The sequence below is a fragment of the Ambystoma mexicanum genome, chromosome 6q, assembly GCF_040938575.1.
Source record: "Ambystoma mexicanum isolate Mex_15411 chromosome 6q, UKY_AmexF1_1, whole genome shotgun sequence".
In the NCBI taxonomy this organism is placed as follows: domain Eukaryota; kingdom Metazoa; phylum Chordata; class Amphibia; order Caudata; family Ambystomatidae; genus Ambystoma; species Ambystoma mexicanum.
The window spans coordinates 181,860,551-181,877,235 of NC_090937.1; the positions used below are offsets into that span (position 1 = coordinate 181,860,551).

The 16,685-nt window shown below is 46.5% G+C and overlaps 1 protein-coding gene across 3 annotated transcripts in view; it reads left to right on the forward strand.

Annotated features, from left to right (window-relative positions):
- Nucleotides 1–16,685, forward strand: part of ELP1 (elongator acetyltransferase complex subunit 1) — a 2,667,893-nt gene that overhangs the window by 2,002,554 nt on the left and 648,654 nt on the right. For all 3 annotated transcript variants that reach the window (XM_069630608.1, XM_069630606.1, XM_069630607.1), the window contains exon 26: nt 4,096–4,219. In XM_069630608.1, coding sequence (XP_069486709.1) covers nt 4,096–4,219 — 124 coding nt within the window. The remainder of the gene's footprint in view (nt 1–4,095; nt 4,220–16,685) is intronic.

Genomic DNA, 16,685 nt, shown 5'->3' on the forward strand with positions numbered 1-16,685 from the left:
ACAGCATTCATTAACGCCTCATTCAAGACGGGCAAAGTCCCTGACAGCCTTAAAGAGGCGTAGGTGCGCCCACTCTTAAAGAAAGCAACCCTGGACCCTGCCCAACCTAATAATTATCGGCCCATTACTACGGTTCCATTTCTCCTAAAAATCCTAGATAAAGCTGCACACATGCAGATACAGGCCTACCTGGAAAACAACTCTGTCCTAGGTAAAGGCAGTCCGGATTCCGCAAAGGTCATGGCACTGAAACCGCCTTACTAGATCTGAAGAATCAAATTAACCTGATCTCAGATAAAGGCAAGCCGGCCCTTCTGCTCCTCCTAGACCTCTCGGCGGCATTTGATTTAGTCGATCACGCCATCCTCACGAACCATCTCACTCAGGCCGCACATTTCTCCAAACAAGCCACACATTGGATCACCTCCTTCCTCGAAGGTAGAGTGATGAAAGTGTTTTCCAATACAGCCAACGCAGAGCATACCACCTCAGGTATGGAGTCTCTCAGGGCTCATGTACGGCTCCCATCCTCTATAATCTTTTTACCAAACCTCTCTTTGATAAACTGGACGCACTTGGGATCACATACACCAACTACGCTGACGATACCCAAGTACTCCTCCCGCTCACAGGACTCTACCACCAGGACGCAGCCACCCTCCAGAATATATACGCCACCATCCAAGCATGGATGGCCACAAACGGTCTATGTCTTAACGGAGATAAGACCGAAATTCTCATCCTTGGCCAAAAATCCACTCTCACGAACCTCGACCCACTCTTCACCAACTTCTGCATAGACAATTGTGTCATCCCAGTTCTACCTTCTGTTAAAACACTAGGAGTCCACATTGACGCATCACTCTCCATGGACAAGCAAGTCAACTCCATTGTCTCTGCCTCCGCCCTGAGCACTAAGCTCATTAATGCAATCAAACCTTTCCTAACTAAAGATAATTGCCTATCCATTGCCAGAGCCACCATTGGAGCCAAACTAGATTATTGTAATGCGCTATTGGCTGGCACCTCCAACTCCAATCTCAATAAACTCCAAACAACACAAAATAATGCGCTAAGAGCAGCCCTCAATATACCTAAAAGGGACCACATCGCGCAAACCAGAAGGGAAGCACACTGGCTACCTGTTAAAGAGCGCATTACATTCAAAATACTTACCACCGCACACAAATGTATTAACCTGTCTGCACCTTCATACCTGTCTGACACGCTAGTCAGATCTCACTCCACTAGACCAACGAGACAATGCCACACCAACCAACTTAGGGTCCCACGCATCAAACGAGCTAAAGCAGGTGGAATAAGCTTCCCCTACATCGCCCCTAAGCTATGGAACGCATTACCTAGCACGCTCAGAGCAGAAACCTCTCTCACTGCCTTCCGAAAAAAACTGAAAACCACCTTGTTCAACTAACTCCTCCAACGTCATGTCTTCTGACCCTCTCCTCCTCCTCTCTTCTCCTCCTCTCCTGTAGCTACTACTTTTCTCTTGCAACTAAGTAATGACTTTTCTGTATGTATAACAAGTCATGTTCATATCTGTAACAAGCGCCACGATGCCCTCTGGGCTGCCTGTGCGCTTAACAAATGCAAATAAATAAATAAATAGTCACCTTTGGGGGATCAAGCCCGGGTTATCAGGCGTCCAAGGCCTCTATAGCAAAGTGAATGGTTTCGGCCATCAAGGAGGCTTATGAGGGGCAGCACAAACCACTTCCAGCGAACATGCATGCCCATTCTGTCAGAGCCACGGCGGTCGCATTCCAGAGACAGGTCCTGTGGGAGGTCATCTGCAGGGCGGCCACCTGGGCCACCCCTTCGGCCTTCTGCAAGCACTACTGTTTGCTTCCCGGCTCTAGGTCAGACGCGGCTTTCGGACAGGCGGTTCTAATGAACTTGTTTTCTTAAGGAGGGTCACCTATCCACCCTGGTGCTACATTCAGTTGTAATCGCCCATGCAGTATGGAGAAAAGGGGGTGGGACAAGGTGTACTTATAAGTTACTCACCGTAGTGACTAACATACTCTTAGTCCATAGTCTCCTTTCTTCCATACGTCCCACCATTCTCCCCCTCTTAAAACTGATGTCATTAGGCAATGGTTACATTGTCAATGCGTCAATGGGGACTGGGGATTGTCGCCGGTGGGCAGAGTCAGGGGATCGCATGCTCCCAGGGCCGCGCCCCGCACGCCTCTAAGTTTAAAGCGGAAGAAGGTTTTTTCTGATGAAAAATGTTCTGTCTCCGGTACCTAGCGAGGGACACCCATGCAGTATGGAGGAAAGGGGACTATGGACTAGGAGTACGTTAGTCACTACGGTGAGTAACTTATAATTTATAGGCCGTGGTGGGGCACCTGAAGGCGGCTTCATAGTCGGAGAATTTTGAGCCCTTTTACACTGTAAAGCCCTGGGTGAGGGTGCCTGGGGCGATTTCTTGCGGTAACATATTCTCGATATAGTTGGTGGGGTTTACGCCCTCTTCCCCTTCAGGAAGTCCAATAATTTTCACATTGTTACACCTGGCGCAGCCTTCTGCATTTTTAACTCTGCATGTCTCTCCAGGTGAAGTGGCCACCCCGAATTTGCTGTCTAATGTACACCTCGAGGGATCCAGTCTAGCCTCGTAATGTCCCTTATATGGCTAAGACAGTCACGTATTAACACTATGTTCCGTTGCTCTGGCACTTACAGCACTTCCTCCCCACTTCTGTGCTGTGACTGTATGGCTGAGAACTGCTCCCCAGTCTGCGGTGCCTACTTCATTGTGAAGAGGGTATGTGCTCTCTCCTATGCCCCACTGTATCAAGGTTGATGTGGGAACTCAGTTACAATGTTGCTGCGTTCCGAGCCTTTCACAGTTTGCAGTTTAGTGCTATTATCCGGCATGTGGCAGGGGTTTCCTGCAGTGATAATTTGTTTCCTGAGCTCAGGTGATCCGGCATATCCTCCACGCTACTGTGCTATCACGGTTTTGAACATGGAGTGTTCTACCACCCACATTGTGTCTCTTTGTTGTGCTAGGGGTATGCGTGTCCAATGAAGGTTGTGCCCTTATGCTGTGCAATGCTTTGTTGTGGCAGCTCCGTTCCAGCACGGTTAACTGCCCGTGCTGTATTCCAGCTGCTTCCCCACTTCTTTCTGCAAGCGGGTAGGTGGGGGGGCAGGCCACTTCACAAACTTGCTGCACCGGCATAGCCCGTGCAGGGTTTGAACAATACCCACCATATGTCCTGCTCTGTCCCTCTTTCGCGACGCCCACCTCCTGGATTATTCTTCGATGTCGTCCAGCTGTGCTGCTATCAGCTGCTCCAGCCACCTTGCCAGCAGCTTCCTCACCGCTGTCTCTCTTCGGCACTCCGGTATATGCATGCAGCCTTCTTTGAGCGTCTTTGCGAGCCCAAGTCGTTGTATGCCCAGTCTGCACTTCTTGTGACTATCGAGTCACCCTGCAGTCACGATCCCACAAAGCTACCCCCTGGACATCGACTTCTGTCTGAATCCCTCGTTGTGGTTTGTGCTGCAGAGTCTCGGCTAGGTCCCAGTGATCGCCATCTTGCGTCACCTCGACGTTCCGGACCCTTTCTTCCGTTGCTTATAACTTCACAAGCAACAAACCTCCAACATCCGGATTTCCTCCCTCTAGCGCCCACTGTATTCCTACAGCTACTGACACGCTATGGACACTTGCAGGCTAGGATAAGTCAGGAATCGGATCATCAGGAGCTTTTTAGAAAGGCTTCCTCACAACATGGCTGTTAAGCCACGCCCCCCAGTGAATAACGTGTGCTTTTTCACATCAGACAATTACAAATGCTATAAAATAATGTAAAAAAGAATGTCACTAGTGCATATGTATTTCGATTGACATCACAGAACTTTTTTATTTTTCTGCAAAATCAAAGGAAATGTACAGTAAGTAAAATCACCTAAGCAGTTTAGCAGGGACCTTTCAAATGTAGCCATATGTGATTTTAGAGTTAGGTTGCTTATTTTAGGCTTCTCCTGCTGTATTTTATTTTTACTGAGTTTTCGTCCTACAAGACTTTGAGTTGCTAATGCTTTGATTTTCTTTTTCAGGACCCCAAAGAATATCTTCCGTTTTTAAATGACCTTAAAAAAATGGAAACCAATTACCAAAGATATACCATTGACAAACATTTGAAAAGATACACCAAGGCTCTATTACACCTTGCGAAATGTGGTAAGATAGTATTTTGTAGTTTTAATCCTTGTTGTAAGGTAAAAAGGGCAGGTTTGTTTTCATTTCATGTATTATGCAGCATATACAAAATATGTAGCTTCAAAGGGCTAAGTGTTCATGCAAGTGGTTTTTTAGTTTTTAAATTTACAAATGTTATTCAGAAAAAAGAAAAACACTTCTTACGAAAAACGTGAACAATGGATTATTGCAATTTCCTAAAATAATTAGCTATCCATTTGCATGAAATAAGTGATTAATAGTTTTTCTATTGTAAGGACTATATTGTGTATCTTTGGTCTACTGAGGGTCTGAATTATCCAATATATATATATATATATATATATGTCTTCAGATGTCTGTTCACAGCCATCCTTACCGAGATCCAGCTAAAGTTATGCACAGAGAAATAGATGCATTCATTCTGGACAGACAGTCCCGGGATCTCAATGAAGTGACTGTTGCAACCATTGTATCTTTATATTCAAATCCCAAGGGTGTTAGGACAGTTTTTCTGAAGTCCAACTAAGGGCTTAGAGTGGAGTCTTGTACTGCCTCAGTTGATTGGTTTTACTTAGTATACGGCTGTACCACCTGAGTACGTCGTAGCGTAAGCAGCCAGGCTTATCTTAGGAGGTAGAGAGGGCTGTAGAATCAGTACAAATGAAATTGTAATACAAATGATCCAAAGAAACACTGAAACACTATGTATGTAAAAATAAAGGATTTATTTAAATACAGGTAGGCTCAGATAAATCTTGGGGTAAGTAAGCACGAATATATTGTATGAAATCACACTTATAAAAACACAACACCCTACTTAAAGGTACACAGACCAAAGTATAGACCTTATTTGGAACACCTAACAGTAGTGCTAGTGAAGTCAAAACCTTTTCATACACATTCAGTATAGGTCACACCTATTCTTGGGGAGTAAAAACCAATGGTAACTTTTCACAATAACATTCAGTAATGCAAGGGCAGTAGACCCTACCAGTGGTACATTTGACTCTCAGTAACAAATCACTTACTCCGTAAACTGGACAATATACTTTTTATGAATACTGAACACTTATTCCAGGTGCAGTAAAAACCTATAACTACTTTTGTGATAACACACAGTTATAATAGGTGAGTAAAACCTAAGGATGTAATATTCAATTACAGGTGCTTTTGAAATCAGTGAAACACAGATAGAGATAAGCAGTAACTCTTGTAACTTATTTTTGGATGGCACACAGCTAACTCAAGGTACGTAAAACCCATCTACTTTTTCATTTTCACAAGGAAGTCTAGGTTAGATAGCACAGGGAAAGTAAACCCTAATGTTACACTTTATTGAATTACTCAGTTATTCTAGGTAGTGAACAACCTAATACAGACGTATTCTGGACAGGCTAGCAGCAAGTCAGGGGTAGCAAGACCCATACAGTTATCTAATCTGGTGATACCAACAGTTGGAGAACACTCATACAATTACCCTGCAGGAATAATCTGGTGGAACCAACACACTACTTTTGGGAAGAGGCACAAAATAATCACAGGAGAGTAAAATACCTTTGCATCTACTTTTTATTAGAATGGCAAAACAGTTTCTAGGGAAGAAATTATGTTAACCATACTTTGATAATAGTGCATCACATATTCAAGATAAGTAAGAACTTAACTGTTCACTCTTAGTGTTACAGTTACCAACCAACTCTTTACAAGTAATTCACTTTTAAACACTTATTTTCTTTTTTAGGCAGAAGTCCCAATCCCTTCAAAGGTCTTTCCCTGGTTCTTGGAGCATGAGTGTTCTCAGTGGCAGAAGGGGGTTCACTAGGGACTAGTGACCAACAGATAGTGTCAGAATAGGTGCTTTAGTAGCAAAAGTCAGAGTTCCTTAGGAAAACTGGGAAAACAGGTGAGTACTTGACTTCTAGGCTTAGAAGAGGGTCCATGGGCTCCGCAGAAGACACCCTAGCAGGATTCTAGCAGTGGGACTGGGTGCACTGGATGAGAGGCCTCCCCATCACAGAAAGCACCACACAGCTACACAGAAACCCTAACAGGCTTAAGGTAAGTACATACCCAAGCCAACACAGTACCTCAGCATTGAAGAAGATTTTGCAGCAGGACGACTGCGGGATCTGCAGCCACATACCTGGTCAGTGGATTCCTTGTTGTGGTGACTGAAAACAAGACCTCATAAGGAACTTTGCAGCAGGTATTGATGTAGAAGGCTCTATGCAAGGTTTTCCTCGCGGCTGAATGCGGTCTGCGGATTTGGCACCTTTTCAAGGAGCACAGAAGAAGACAGAAAATCGCGGTTGAATTCTCGTCGTTAAAAAGGTCCAGCACTCGGTTGAGGGGACTTTTCGGGCTCGATTCGTGTCTCTGGAGATCCACCAGGATGTCCATGAAGTTTCAGCGAGATTCGGAATTCGGAAGACCGTGCACCACACGATGGCTTGAGGTCCCAGAGTATTGGGGTATTGCAGCAATGCAGGTCGCAGTAACGCGTGGGATGGCTCAAAATACAGGTCTTCTTGAGTCTAGTGGGTCTCACCAGGCTCTGGGTCGGGGTCCTCATCTTCAGAGTCCCCAGGTCGATTGGAAGGAAGGGCTGCAGCAGGCTCTGGTTACACAGCAGGCTCTCTGGTCGCTGGAAATCGTCTCCGCCGCTTTCCTTTGTTATCCTCTTTGGTTTAAGTTCCAGTGGTTGACTACTCTTCAGCTTCTAGGTTCTCAGTATTTATCAGTAATTACAACACCACTTCTGCATTTTCTCCCTAGAGAAGCGGTGATCTGGTTGTCCAATCAGGACAGCCAACCCCCCACTGGGATTTGTCCCCATTCAGGCAAGGCGTAAGACAAAGGGCTGTGGAGTTTTGGACTTCTCCCTCGCTTCCTGCCCTCACAGACAGACTGGAGCCTGGATGGGGAGTCCAGGGGACTCCAGCCGAAGATAGAAATCACACAAAGGTATTTCCCGCCCTGGGTGTAGGGAAGGAACGAGAAATGACAAGAAACACTAAAATGGCAAAAAAAAGAAGACGGGCCATTTTGGTAAGATGAGCACCCTTGGGTGCCTTTATTGCAGCTGTGATTACAGCCCGCGGTAAAGGTGCACCCAGTTAATACAAGGTATCACTGCCACCGGCCATTAAAGGTAAGCTTGTCACTGTAACAGAATTGTTAGAGTTTTAATGTGAAAGGGGATACATTGTATCTTCCCAGCATTCCACATAAGGTGGGGTGTGCTGATTTCACAGAATAAAATGTAAAAGGGATCCAACTGGGTCACCCGTCATCAGGGATTCTCCTAGCGGTGAGATCAGGTAGCGGCGTCAGCATTAAAAACACGCTGTCATCATCAATACACCACTTAGCAATGCTAACAAAGTGGACGAACTTGAACCAACATACCGAGTGTACTGTAGAGCTATCAGTAGCAATAATTGCCCTATACTGGAACCCAAAGAGCATCTCAGATGAGTATTTTTTGAGGAGCATAAGCAACATATTGGACCAACTACTAATAGAACTAAAAGTAACGCATATCATAATATGCGGAGACCTAAACGCAAGATGCCCCTCAAAAGGGGCCACTGGACACCAACCAACAACTCCAGCAGAAAAAAGGGGTGAGAAATGGCTCGATTTAATGACCTCACGAGGATGCCACGATTTTGACAAGGCCTTTCCGAAGCAAGATCGGGTCCCGTCATGGGAAAGAGACACCTCCAGTGCGACCATTGATTTTATCTTCGCTACAGATAACATCTTGAGCCTTGCCACAACATTCGACATTGTGAAAACCAAAGCGAGTGATCACAATCTGCTTAAAGCCACATGGGAAATGGGGGAAAAGGGAACAACTCCTCTGTGAATCACATCTTGAACTAAATGGTCAAGCGAATCGACTTAAATTGACAGCAGAGCGAATAAAATCACTGAATCAAATTTATCGTAAAGAGGGACAATGTAAAGACACATTGACAGTCAAAATCCCTGATTACCAACCTCTACTCAGCCCTTTCAAAATAAAAATGAAAAAGAAAAATGTGGTTGGGAAAGCCATGCAAAGCCATCAATACGACAAAATCTTAGTGAGAAGAAGAGCCTTAGTAAGAAGCCTAACAAAAAAGGCAAAAAAAGCAACATGGAAGTGAACTTAAAGAATGCATATAAGGCGGGAAATGATTTTCGATAGTGGTTGAGACAGTACCGAATCTCCCTGTACCAAAAAGACGCAGAGGAGATGCTAAAGAAATTAGGAAGTAAAAACACAGGAGACTTTTGGTCCCTTATCAAACAATCAGGGTGTCACGTTTGATAGGAGCAAGTGGATTATCTTCTATCTCTGATATATCAATGTCCACCTCCCCTTTCTCCTCACCTGTCTCTTCAGAGAAGGATTCTCGTCTGGAGGTCTTGTTCTTGGGTCTTTTCTTCTTTGTGAAGAGATACGGCCGTCCGCGGGAAGAAGCCACCCTGATTCCCTGATAAACAGGGAAGCAGCCGGCTCCCGTCCCGCAGGAACCAATACGAGAGGAAAAAAGCAGCCGCTTAAAAAAACCTCTCTTAGGATGTTGCTGGAACTGAATCCGTTCAGGAAGTGATGACAAATGTAGTCTGGAATTGCAGGTAAGACGAGCAGGAGCAGCAGGTAACCTCGGAGATGGAGGTAAGTTCCACTATGCAGCTGCGGACCGGAGAAGTCCGAATTGCAGAAAAGCTGGTAATGAGCAAGAGGCAGTGCAAAGGACTTGTGAAAAAAGGCACCGCAAAAGGACTGTAAGGGAAGCACCGACAAGGACCAGGGAAGCGGTCCGGGAAAAGAGAAGGAGGGGGGAGACCCAATACGGTGCGAGAACCGTAAGGACGGGGAAAACAGAGAAAGAGAAGGGAGGAGGAGCTAGCACGGAGGGAAAATCCGCGCGAGGAACAGCAGAAAAACAACAGGTACGGAGCCAAGGTAAGGAGTAGCACGGCAACAAAGCGAAAGGAAACAAAGTTGCAACGCACAGAGCCCAGAGAAGGGCGTGGCTAAATACGGAAAGGAGAAAACAAGGGAAAAAACTAGACCGTCAAACCAGGAAGTGAAAGAAAAACACGGGACATTCTAATGGCGCCACCAACGCCAAGCCTTCCATAGCCGCCAGCGACCACCAAAAGACGGCGACATGACAGTATGCCCCCCCAAGGGACACCCCCCCCCCGGCTTACCCGGGAACAGGCGGTGAAACCGTTGAACCAACGCCAGAGCGTGCACATGAGACACCGGTTCCCAGGAGTCCTCCGAGTGAGGATATCCCCTCCAATGGATCAAATATTCCTAGCGACCCCGCCGATAGCGGGAGTCACGAACGGAGGCCACCTCATACTCATCGGAAGGAACCACAGCGGGGACCGGATCCCGTGGCAAAGGGCGATGATAGGGATCTCCCTTGCATTCCCTCAGGAGAGAGGAATGGAAAACAGGATGGAGACAGTGCATTTGCTTGGGCAACAGGAGGCCGAATGCCACCGGGTTGATCCGGCGAAGTATAGGAAAAGGACCCAGGAAACGGGGAGACAGCTTATAGGGGTGAAGCCAGCGAGGCAGATACCTAGTAGACAACCAGACCTTGGTGCCCCTCCGCCACGCTGGAACGGGCAAGCGCTTAAGATTACAGTGAGATCGATACCAAAGACTGCTTGCCCGCAAACATCCGGCGGCCGACTTGTGGGCCTCCTAGATACTGGTAAGTAGTGCATCCACAGATGGAGTGGCAGAAGGGGGAAAGGAGAGAGAAGGAGCAAAGCTGGGATGGAAACCATAGGAACAAAAAAAAGGACTGAGACCAGTGGCACTGTGGTCGGCATTGTTATAGGCAAATTCTGCGGTGGCCAGCAGACTAACCCAATTATCCTGCTGGGCATTCGTGAAGCACCTACGATATTGCTCCAGTGTGGCATTGGTCTTTTCTGTCTGCCCGTTAGTCTGCGGGTGGAAGCCTGACGACAAGGCACGTTCAATTCCCAGTCTATCACAAAGCTCCTTCCAGAACCTTGAAGTATACTGAGGACCTCTATCGGAGATAATCTTGTCCGGAGTACCATGCAAACGAAATATTTCTCTGGCAAATACAGCCACCATCTCGGCGGCAGTGGGAAGACCGGCCAAGGGAGTGAAATGAGCCATCTTGGTGAAGCAGTCGACGGTAACCATGATGCACGAACAACCTTCCGAGGGTGGCAGATCCACAATAAAATCCGTGGAAATAAGGCTCCAAGGTCTCTTAGGAAGATCCTGCTGTTGGAGAAATCCAATCGGCTTCTGAGTGTAGTGTTTGGATCGACAGCATACAGTACATGACTTGACGTATGATAAAACTTCTTTGGCCATGCCGGGCCACCAGAACCTGCGACGGAGCAATTCCAGAGTGTTCTTAACACCTCTGTGACCCGCCGTTGGGTCATCATGACACCACTTTAAAGCTGAATGACGGGTGAAACTGTCTGGCAGGAATAATTGCTGTTGCTTAAAACATAAGCCATCTTGAATGGTTATGTTCTTTGTGAGAGGAGAGCCAGAAAACATGCTGGTAGACTGTGTGGCCTTGCGAACCCTTTCCAAGAAAGACTCCACCGTACAGATTACTTTGACTTCAGGAAGCATGAGACTAGGGTATTCTTTCTGAGACATGTCTGGATAAGGCCTTCTTGAAAGGGCATCAGCTAGGATGTTCTTGGATCCTGGCAAGTAGGTCAATGTGAAATCATATTGGGAGAAAAAATGCGCCCAACGGGCCTGACGGGAGTTGACACACTCCCATCTTCTGCAGAATTTTAAGATTCTTGTGGTCAGTTATGATTTCAAAGGGGTGGTTAGCCCCTTGTAGGAGATGTCTCCACTCTTCGCATGCAGATTTTATGGCCAGGAGTTCTTTTTCTATTACCGAATAGTGTGTCTGGCTGTCGTTCAACGTCTTGGACATGTAGGCAACAGGATATTCCAAACCTTCATGTTCCTGTAGAAGAGTTGCACCAATAGCAGCAGAGGAGGCATCAGTTTCTACAATGAATCTTAAACTTTGATCTGGTTGGTGAAGCACCGGGGCAGAGAAAAAATCCTCCTTCAGTTGTTGGAAAGCCAAGCTTGCCTCAGAAGACCAGACAAAGGGCATTGAAGACTTCTTTAACAGTTTTGTAATGGGAAGGACTCGATCCGAGAAACCTTGGATGAATTTGCGGTAAATATTAGCTAGCCCTAGAAACCTTTGAACGTCCTTGATGGAATGGGGTGTGGGCCATTTGCAGTATGGCGTCTATCTTAGCGGGATCAATCCGAATTCCCTCCGAGGACAGGATGAACCCAAGATAGTTTACCTCAGAAGCTTGAAAAACGCACTTATCCGCATTGACCTTAAGTAGGTTGTCTTGCAGTCTTTGAAGGACTTGGTGAAGGTGATTAGAGTGGAGTTGGGCGTTCTTTGAATAAACCAGGATATCATCAAGGTAGACGATGGCACAATGAAAAAGCAGATCAGAAAAGGTGCGGCCCATGAATCTTTGAAAAACCGATGGAGCGTTGACCAGACCAAAGGGCATGACGCAGTACTCGTAGTGTCCGAAAGGAGTGCGAAAAGCAGTCTTCCATTCGTCGCCTGAGCGAATCCGCAAAAGGTGGTAGGCTCTTCTTAGATCGATTTTAGAAAAGATTTTAGCACCTTGAACTGCTTCCAGAATGTCTCCCATCAGTGGCATGAGATACCTGTCCCTTAGCGTGACTTGGTTGAGGCCCCTGTAGTCGATACAAGGTCGAAGTTCACTCGAACCTTTCTTCGGAACAAAAAAAAGTGAAGCCCCAGCGGGAGAGAATGATGGTCGGATCAGGCCATGATGTAAATTAGAGTCCAGATATTCCTTGAGAGCCTTCTTTTCCTTGAGGGAAAGAGAAAACATTCGCCCAAAAGGAACAACCGCATTGGGCTGGAGAATGATTTGACAATCTTCTGGTCTATGAGGAGGTAACTCCTGAGGGCCATCGTCCGTGAACACCTCCTGATAGCGGAGATAATCTTTGGGGATGCTGTTTACCTTCAACACATCCGATCTGGAGGCTAGATCTGGAAGAGTGTGGACAGTGGTATGCAGGGTCTGCGTAGAACATGACTGACGACAAAATGTTGAAGTTAATGACAGCTGATTCTTTGTCCAGTCAATGGTCGGGTTATGCTTCCGAAGCCAAGAGACCCCCAAGATCACTGGAAAATGTGCTGCTCGGATCAGGTCGAATTGAATGGTTTCGCTGTGATGGAGGATCTTCATCTGCATAGGAGGAGTGGTATGGGTAATGAGACCCGAGCTCAGGGGTTTTCCATCAACTCCTTCCACCTTTTGGTCCTCATCTTTCTGCAAATGGCGAATGCCGGCCTTGTCAGCCCAAACCAAATCCATAAAGCAACCTGCAGCGCCGCAGTCCAGTAGCGCCAGGACCTCATAGGACTGCTGAGAGATGAACAACTCTACTCCTACTACCATGAGACGGTTGTCTTCAGTGGTATTCATGGGTGTTACTGATAAAGAAACAAAGGGACCAGGAAATCCCCCTCGGTAACTTGTCCCTACTAGTTCCGAGGAATGGCGTTTCCCGATCCTCGTGGTGGTACATCAGGACAGTCCCTAAGAATGTGCTGGTTGGATCCACAATACATACATAGGTTGTTCTCCCTGCGTCTTTTTCTTTCTTCCGAAGGTAAGTGGCCCTCGAGTAGTCCCGATCTGCATTGGTTCTTCTTTCGACAGACAGGTAGGAGAGGGGAAGGTAATCCCAGGATCAGCCATAGCAGGAAACCCATGCTGCTTTTGACGTTCAGACCGCCTCTCTGAAAGGCGGAAATCCAGCTGTACTACCGTAGACCACAAGTCGGTTAACGTAGCGGGTCTGGTTACCCTTGCCAATTCGTCCTTAAGGTCTTCCCTCAATCCTCGACGAAAGATGGTGTACTGGGCGTTCTCTTGCCAGCCTGCGTCTGCAGCCACCCGTTTGAAGCGGGAGATGTAGGACATAAGATCTGAATTTCCCTGTCAAATATCAAGTAACTGTTCGCTGGCAACTACCGCAGTTTCTTGCCTTTCAAAGGCCAATTTGAACTGGGCGGTGAACCCGGCGTAATCGTGTAATAACGGGCTGGCACTGGTCACTAGTGGAGTAGCCCAGGAAAGAGCATTGCCCGTAAGATTAGAAATCAGAAAACCTATGCGGGCTGGATCTGAGGCATAGGTCTGAGGTCTGAAGGTGAAATAGATTATACAAGCCTCCATGAATTCTTTAAATCCATTAGGTGAACCATCATATTTGCCGCAGGCTAAAGGCATGGGAGGTAGATCACTCCGGGACTGTTCGAAGCGGTCGACTCGCTGTCTCAGAGCAGTATTTTCGGCCTTCACAGCCTGTAATTCTAATGTCATATTCTGCATTGCTGTAAGCAGTTCTTGGGCCTGTTCCGGGGTAGTCATTGATATCTCCTTTTGGCGTTGCAAACTGTCACGTTTGATAGGAGCAAGTGGATTATCTTCTATCTCTGATATATCAATGTCCACCTCCCCTTTCTCCTCACCTGTCTCTTCAGAGAAGGATTCTCGTCTGGAGGTCTTGTTCTTGGGTCTTTTCTTCTTTGTGAAGAGATACGGCCGTCCGCGGGAAGAAGCCACCCTGATTCCCTGATAAACAGGGAAGCAGCCGGCTCCCGTCCCGCAGGAACCAATACGAGAGGAAAAAAGCAGCCGCTTAAAAAAACCTCTCTTAGGATGTTGCTGGAACTGAAACCGTTCAGGAAGTGATGACAAATGTAGTCTGGAATTGCAGGTAAGACGAGCAGGAGCAGCAGGTAACCTCAGAGATGGAGGTAAGTTCCACTATGCAGCTGCGGACCGGAGAAGTCCGAATTGCAGAAAAGCTGGTAATGAGCAAGAGGCAGTGCAAAGGACTTGTGAAAAAAAGGCACCGCAAAAGGACTGTAAGGGAAGCACCGACAAGGACCAGGGAAGCGGTCCGGGAAAAAAGAAGGAGGGGGGAGACCCAATACGGTGCGAGAACCGTAAGGACAGGGAAAACAGAGAAAGAGAAGGGAGGAGGAGCTAGCACGGAGGGAAAATCCGCGCGAGGAACAGCAGAAAAACAACAGGTACGGAGCCAAGGTAAGGAGTAGCACGGCAACAAAGCGAAAGGAAACAAAGTTTCAACGCACAGAGCCCAGAGACGGGCGTGGCTAAATACGGAAAGGAGAAAACAAGGGAAAAAACTAGACCGTCAAACCAGGAAGTGAAAGAAAAACACGGACATTCTAATGGCGCCGCCAACGCCAAGCCTTCCATAGCCGCCAGCGACCACCAAAAGACGGCGGCATGACACAGGGGTGCACCCTATGCCGTCGCAGGCAAATTACGTGAGTGAAGAAGCGTGGGTGGCTCACTTCTCAGTCCTATTTCAAGAGCCGGATGGAAAAAAGGTAAGAGAGGAAACAGCACAACATCAGGAATGGCATAACTTCTCAGATGAGGACGACATCAAAGGCATCATAAGGAAACTAAAAACTTCACGCTCACCAGGCCCAGATGGTATTTCTAACATAGACCTTAAATCCTTCTCGGAAGAGTGGGCGCCGTTCATCAGCAAAGTCTTCGAAAACTGCGCCACAACTAAAACAGTGCCCGTATCATGGATGTCATCGGTGGTAGTACCCATCTTTAAAAAGGGGAGTAGAACATATCCGGCCAATTACAGACCGATAGAGCTCCTGGACTGTATAGGCAAAGTTTTTGGCATGCTTCTACTCAAGATTTTCCAAGCCTGGTTAAAGTCTGCTCCATTGCACGATCCCTTTCAAGTTGGCTTCCAAAAAAACGCGGGTGCATCAATTAACATCATGATTCTCAGCCTTCTGAAAAGCAAAGCGCTAGAGAGATCCTTCAACATCTATCTAGCCTTTATTGACCTCACCCAGGCTTTCGACAAGGTGGATCGAGCTTTACTGTGGAACAAACTCGAAGCAGCAAATTGTCCGAAAAACATCTTGGCCCCGATAACAGCACTCTATTCCAATACATCGATGAGAGTAAAATTAAAAGGTAAGGGCCTGCTATCGACTAGTATTCCAATCACGAGGGGCGTTAAACACGGATGCCCTCTGGCGCCAGCTTTGTTCACAGCATTCATCGGAGACTACAAAGAATCAACGGAATTGGTCAGGGCTTTGCTGCCAAAGGTTGGGTCTGTACAAGTCCCTAGAATCCTTTATGCGGACGACATTACCCTGATCGATCAGACTCCAATAGGCCTCAAACGCCAAATGACTTATCTGGTCGAGTACATCAACAAAAACAAACTTCTAATCAACATTGAAAAAACGAAAATAGTGATTTTGGGCAAAAAGAAAAAGTGTGAAACAATATCATCATGGTTGTTGGATAACATGCAGGTAGAAGTGGTCCCAAAATTCAAATATCTGGGAGACATGCTGGTCAACACCAAACAGGAGTCAAGCATGCAAAACTTAATCTGGTCCAAAGCATGTACAATGACCACACAGGCAAGAATGTTGGACAATAAGTTGGGGTGTTTCTCGCTGCTACCAGTATTGAAATATTACAAGGCAAAAGTCATCCCGTGCCTGACATATGGAGTTGAAGCCATGCCTCTGCTGCCGGTAAAGATTTGGCCAAAGATTGAAGCCTTCTTTTGGAGATCGATGTTGTCAATTCCAAACTCTACTTCACTACCGGCAATAAGAAAAGAACTGGGATTGATCTCATTAAAAGCCGTAGTGGAAAACAACACTTTGTCACTATATAGGAAAATCCTCCTACCAGAATCACCAACCCTATACAATCTGATGGCGGTGGAAATCAAAGCAGGCAACTCTAAAATTCTGACATGTGTGGACAAAAAGAAGGCTCAACTAACTTCAGTCGCTTGCTCGCAAGAGGAGCTGTTGACCAATCCTCTTAGAGTAAAGAGAAAACTGGAGGAACTGGACTGGATTGCTACCTTAGAGATGGTTGAAAAGAACAAACTCTTAAACCATCTACCCCCTCTACAGAGAAAATACAACGTTCCGGCCGAAATCTACAAAAAATTCCCTAGCAAGCAACTGAGAGAACTCTTTATGAAAGCGAGGCTAAATTTGTTGCCAACCAATGAAATTTTGTTCATCAGAGGAAACAGTCCATCAAATTCATGTAGACTATGCAAAGAGGAAAAGACGGTAGAAACGATTAGACATCTATTAACTTCCTGCACGGCATTGAGAACCCTGAGAAAGGCCTATTTGTCAACTGTTCTGGAGGCCTCAACTTTACGGGAAGAGGAGACTTGGTGGCAACGGCTAATTAGCGGACAAAAAACATCCTGGGCAATTGCCACAGCAAAGATTTTGCAACAGGCTTTCATCTTGATAGAACAAAGTAAAGAAGAAGTAGTGAAAAGCTAAGCCAT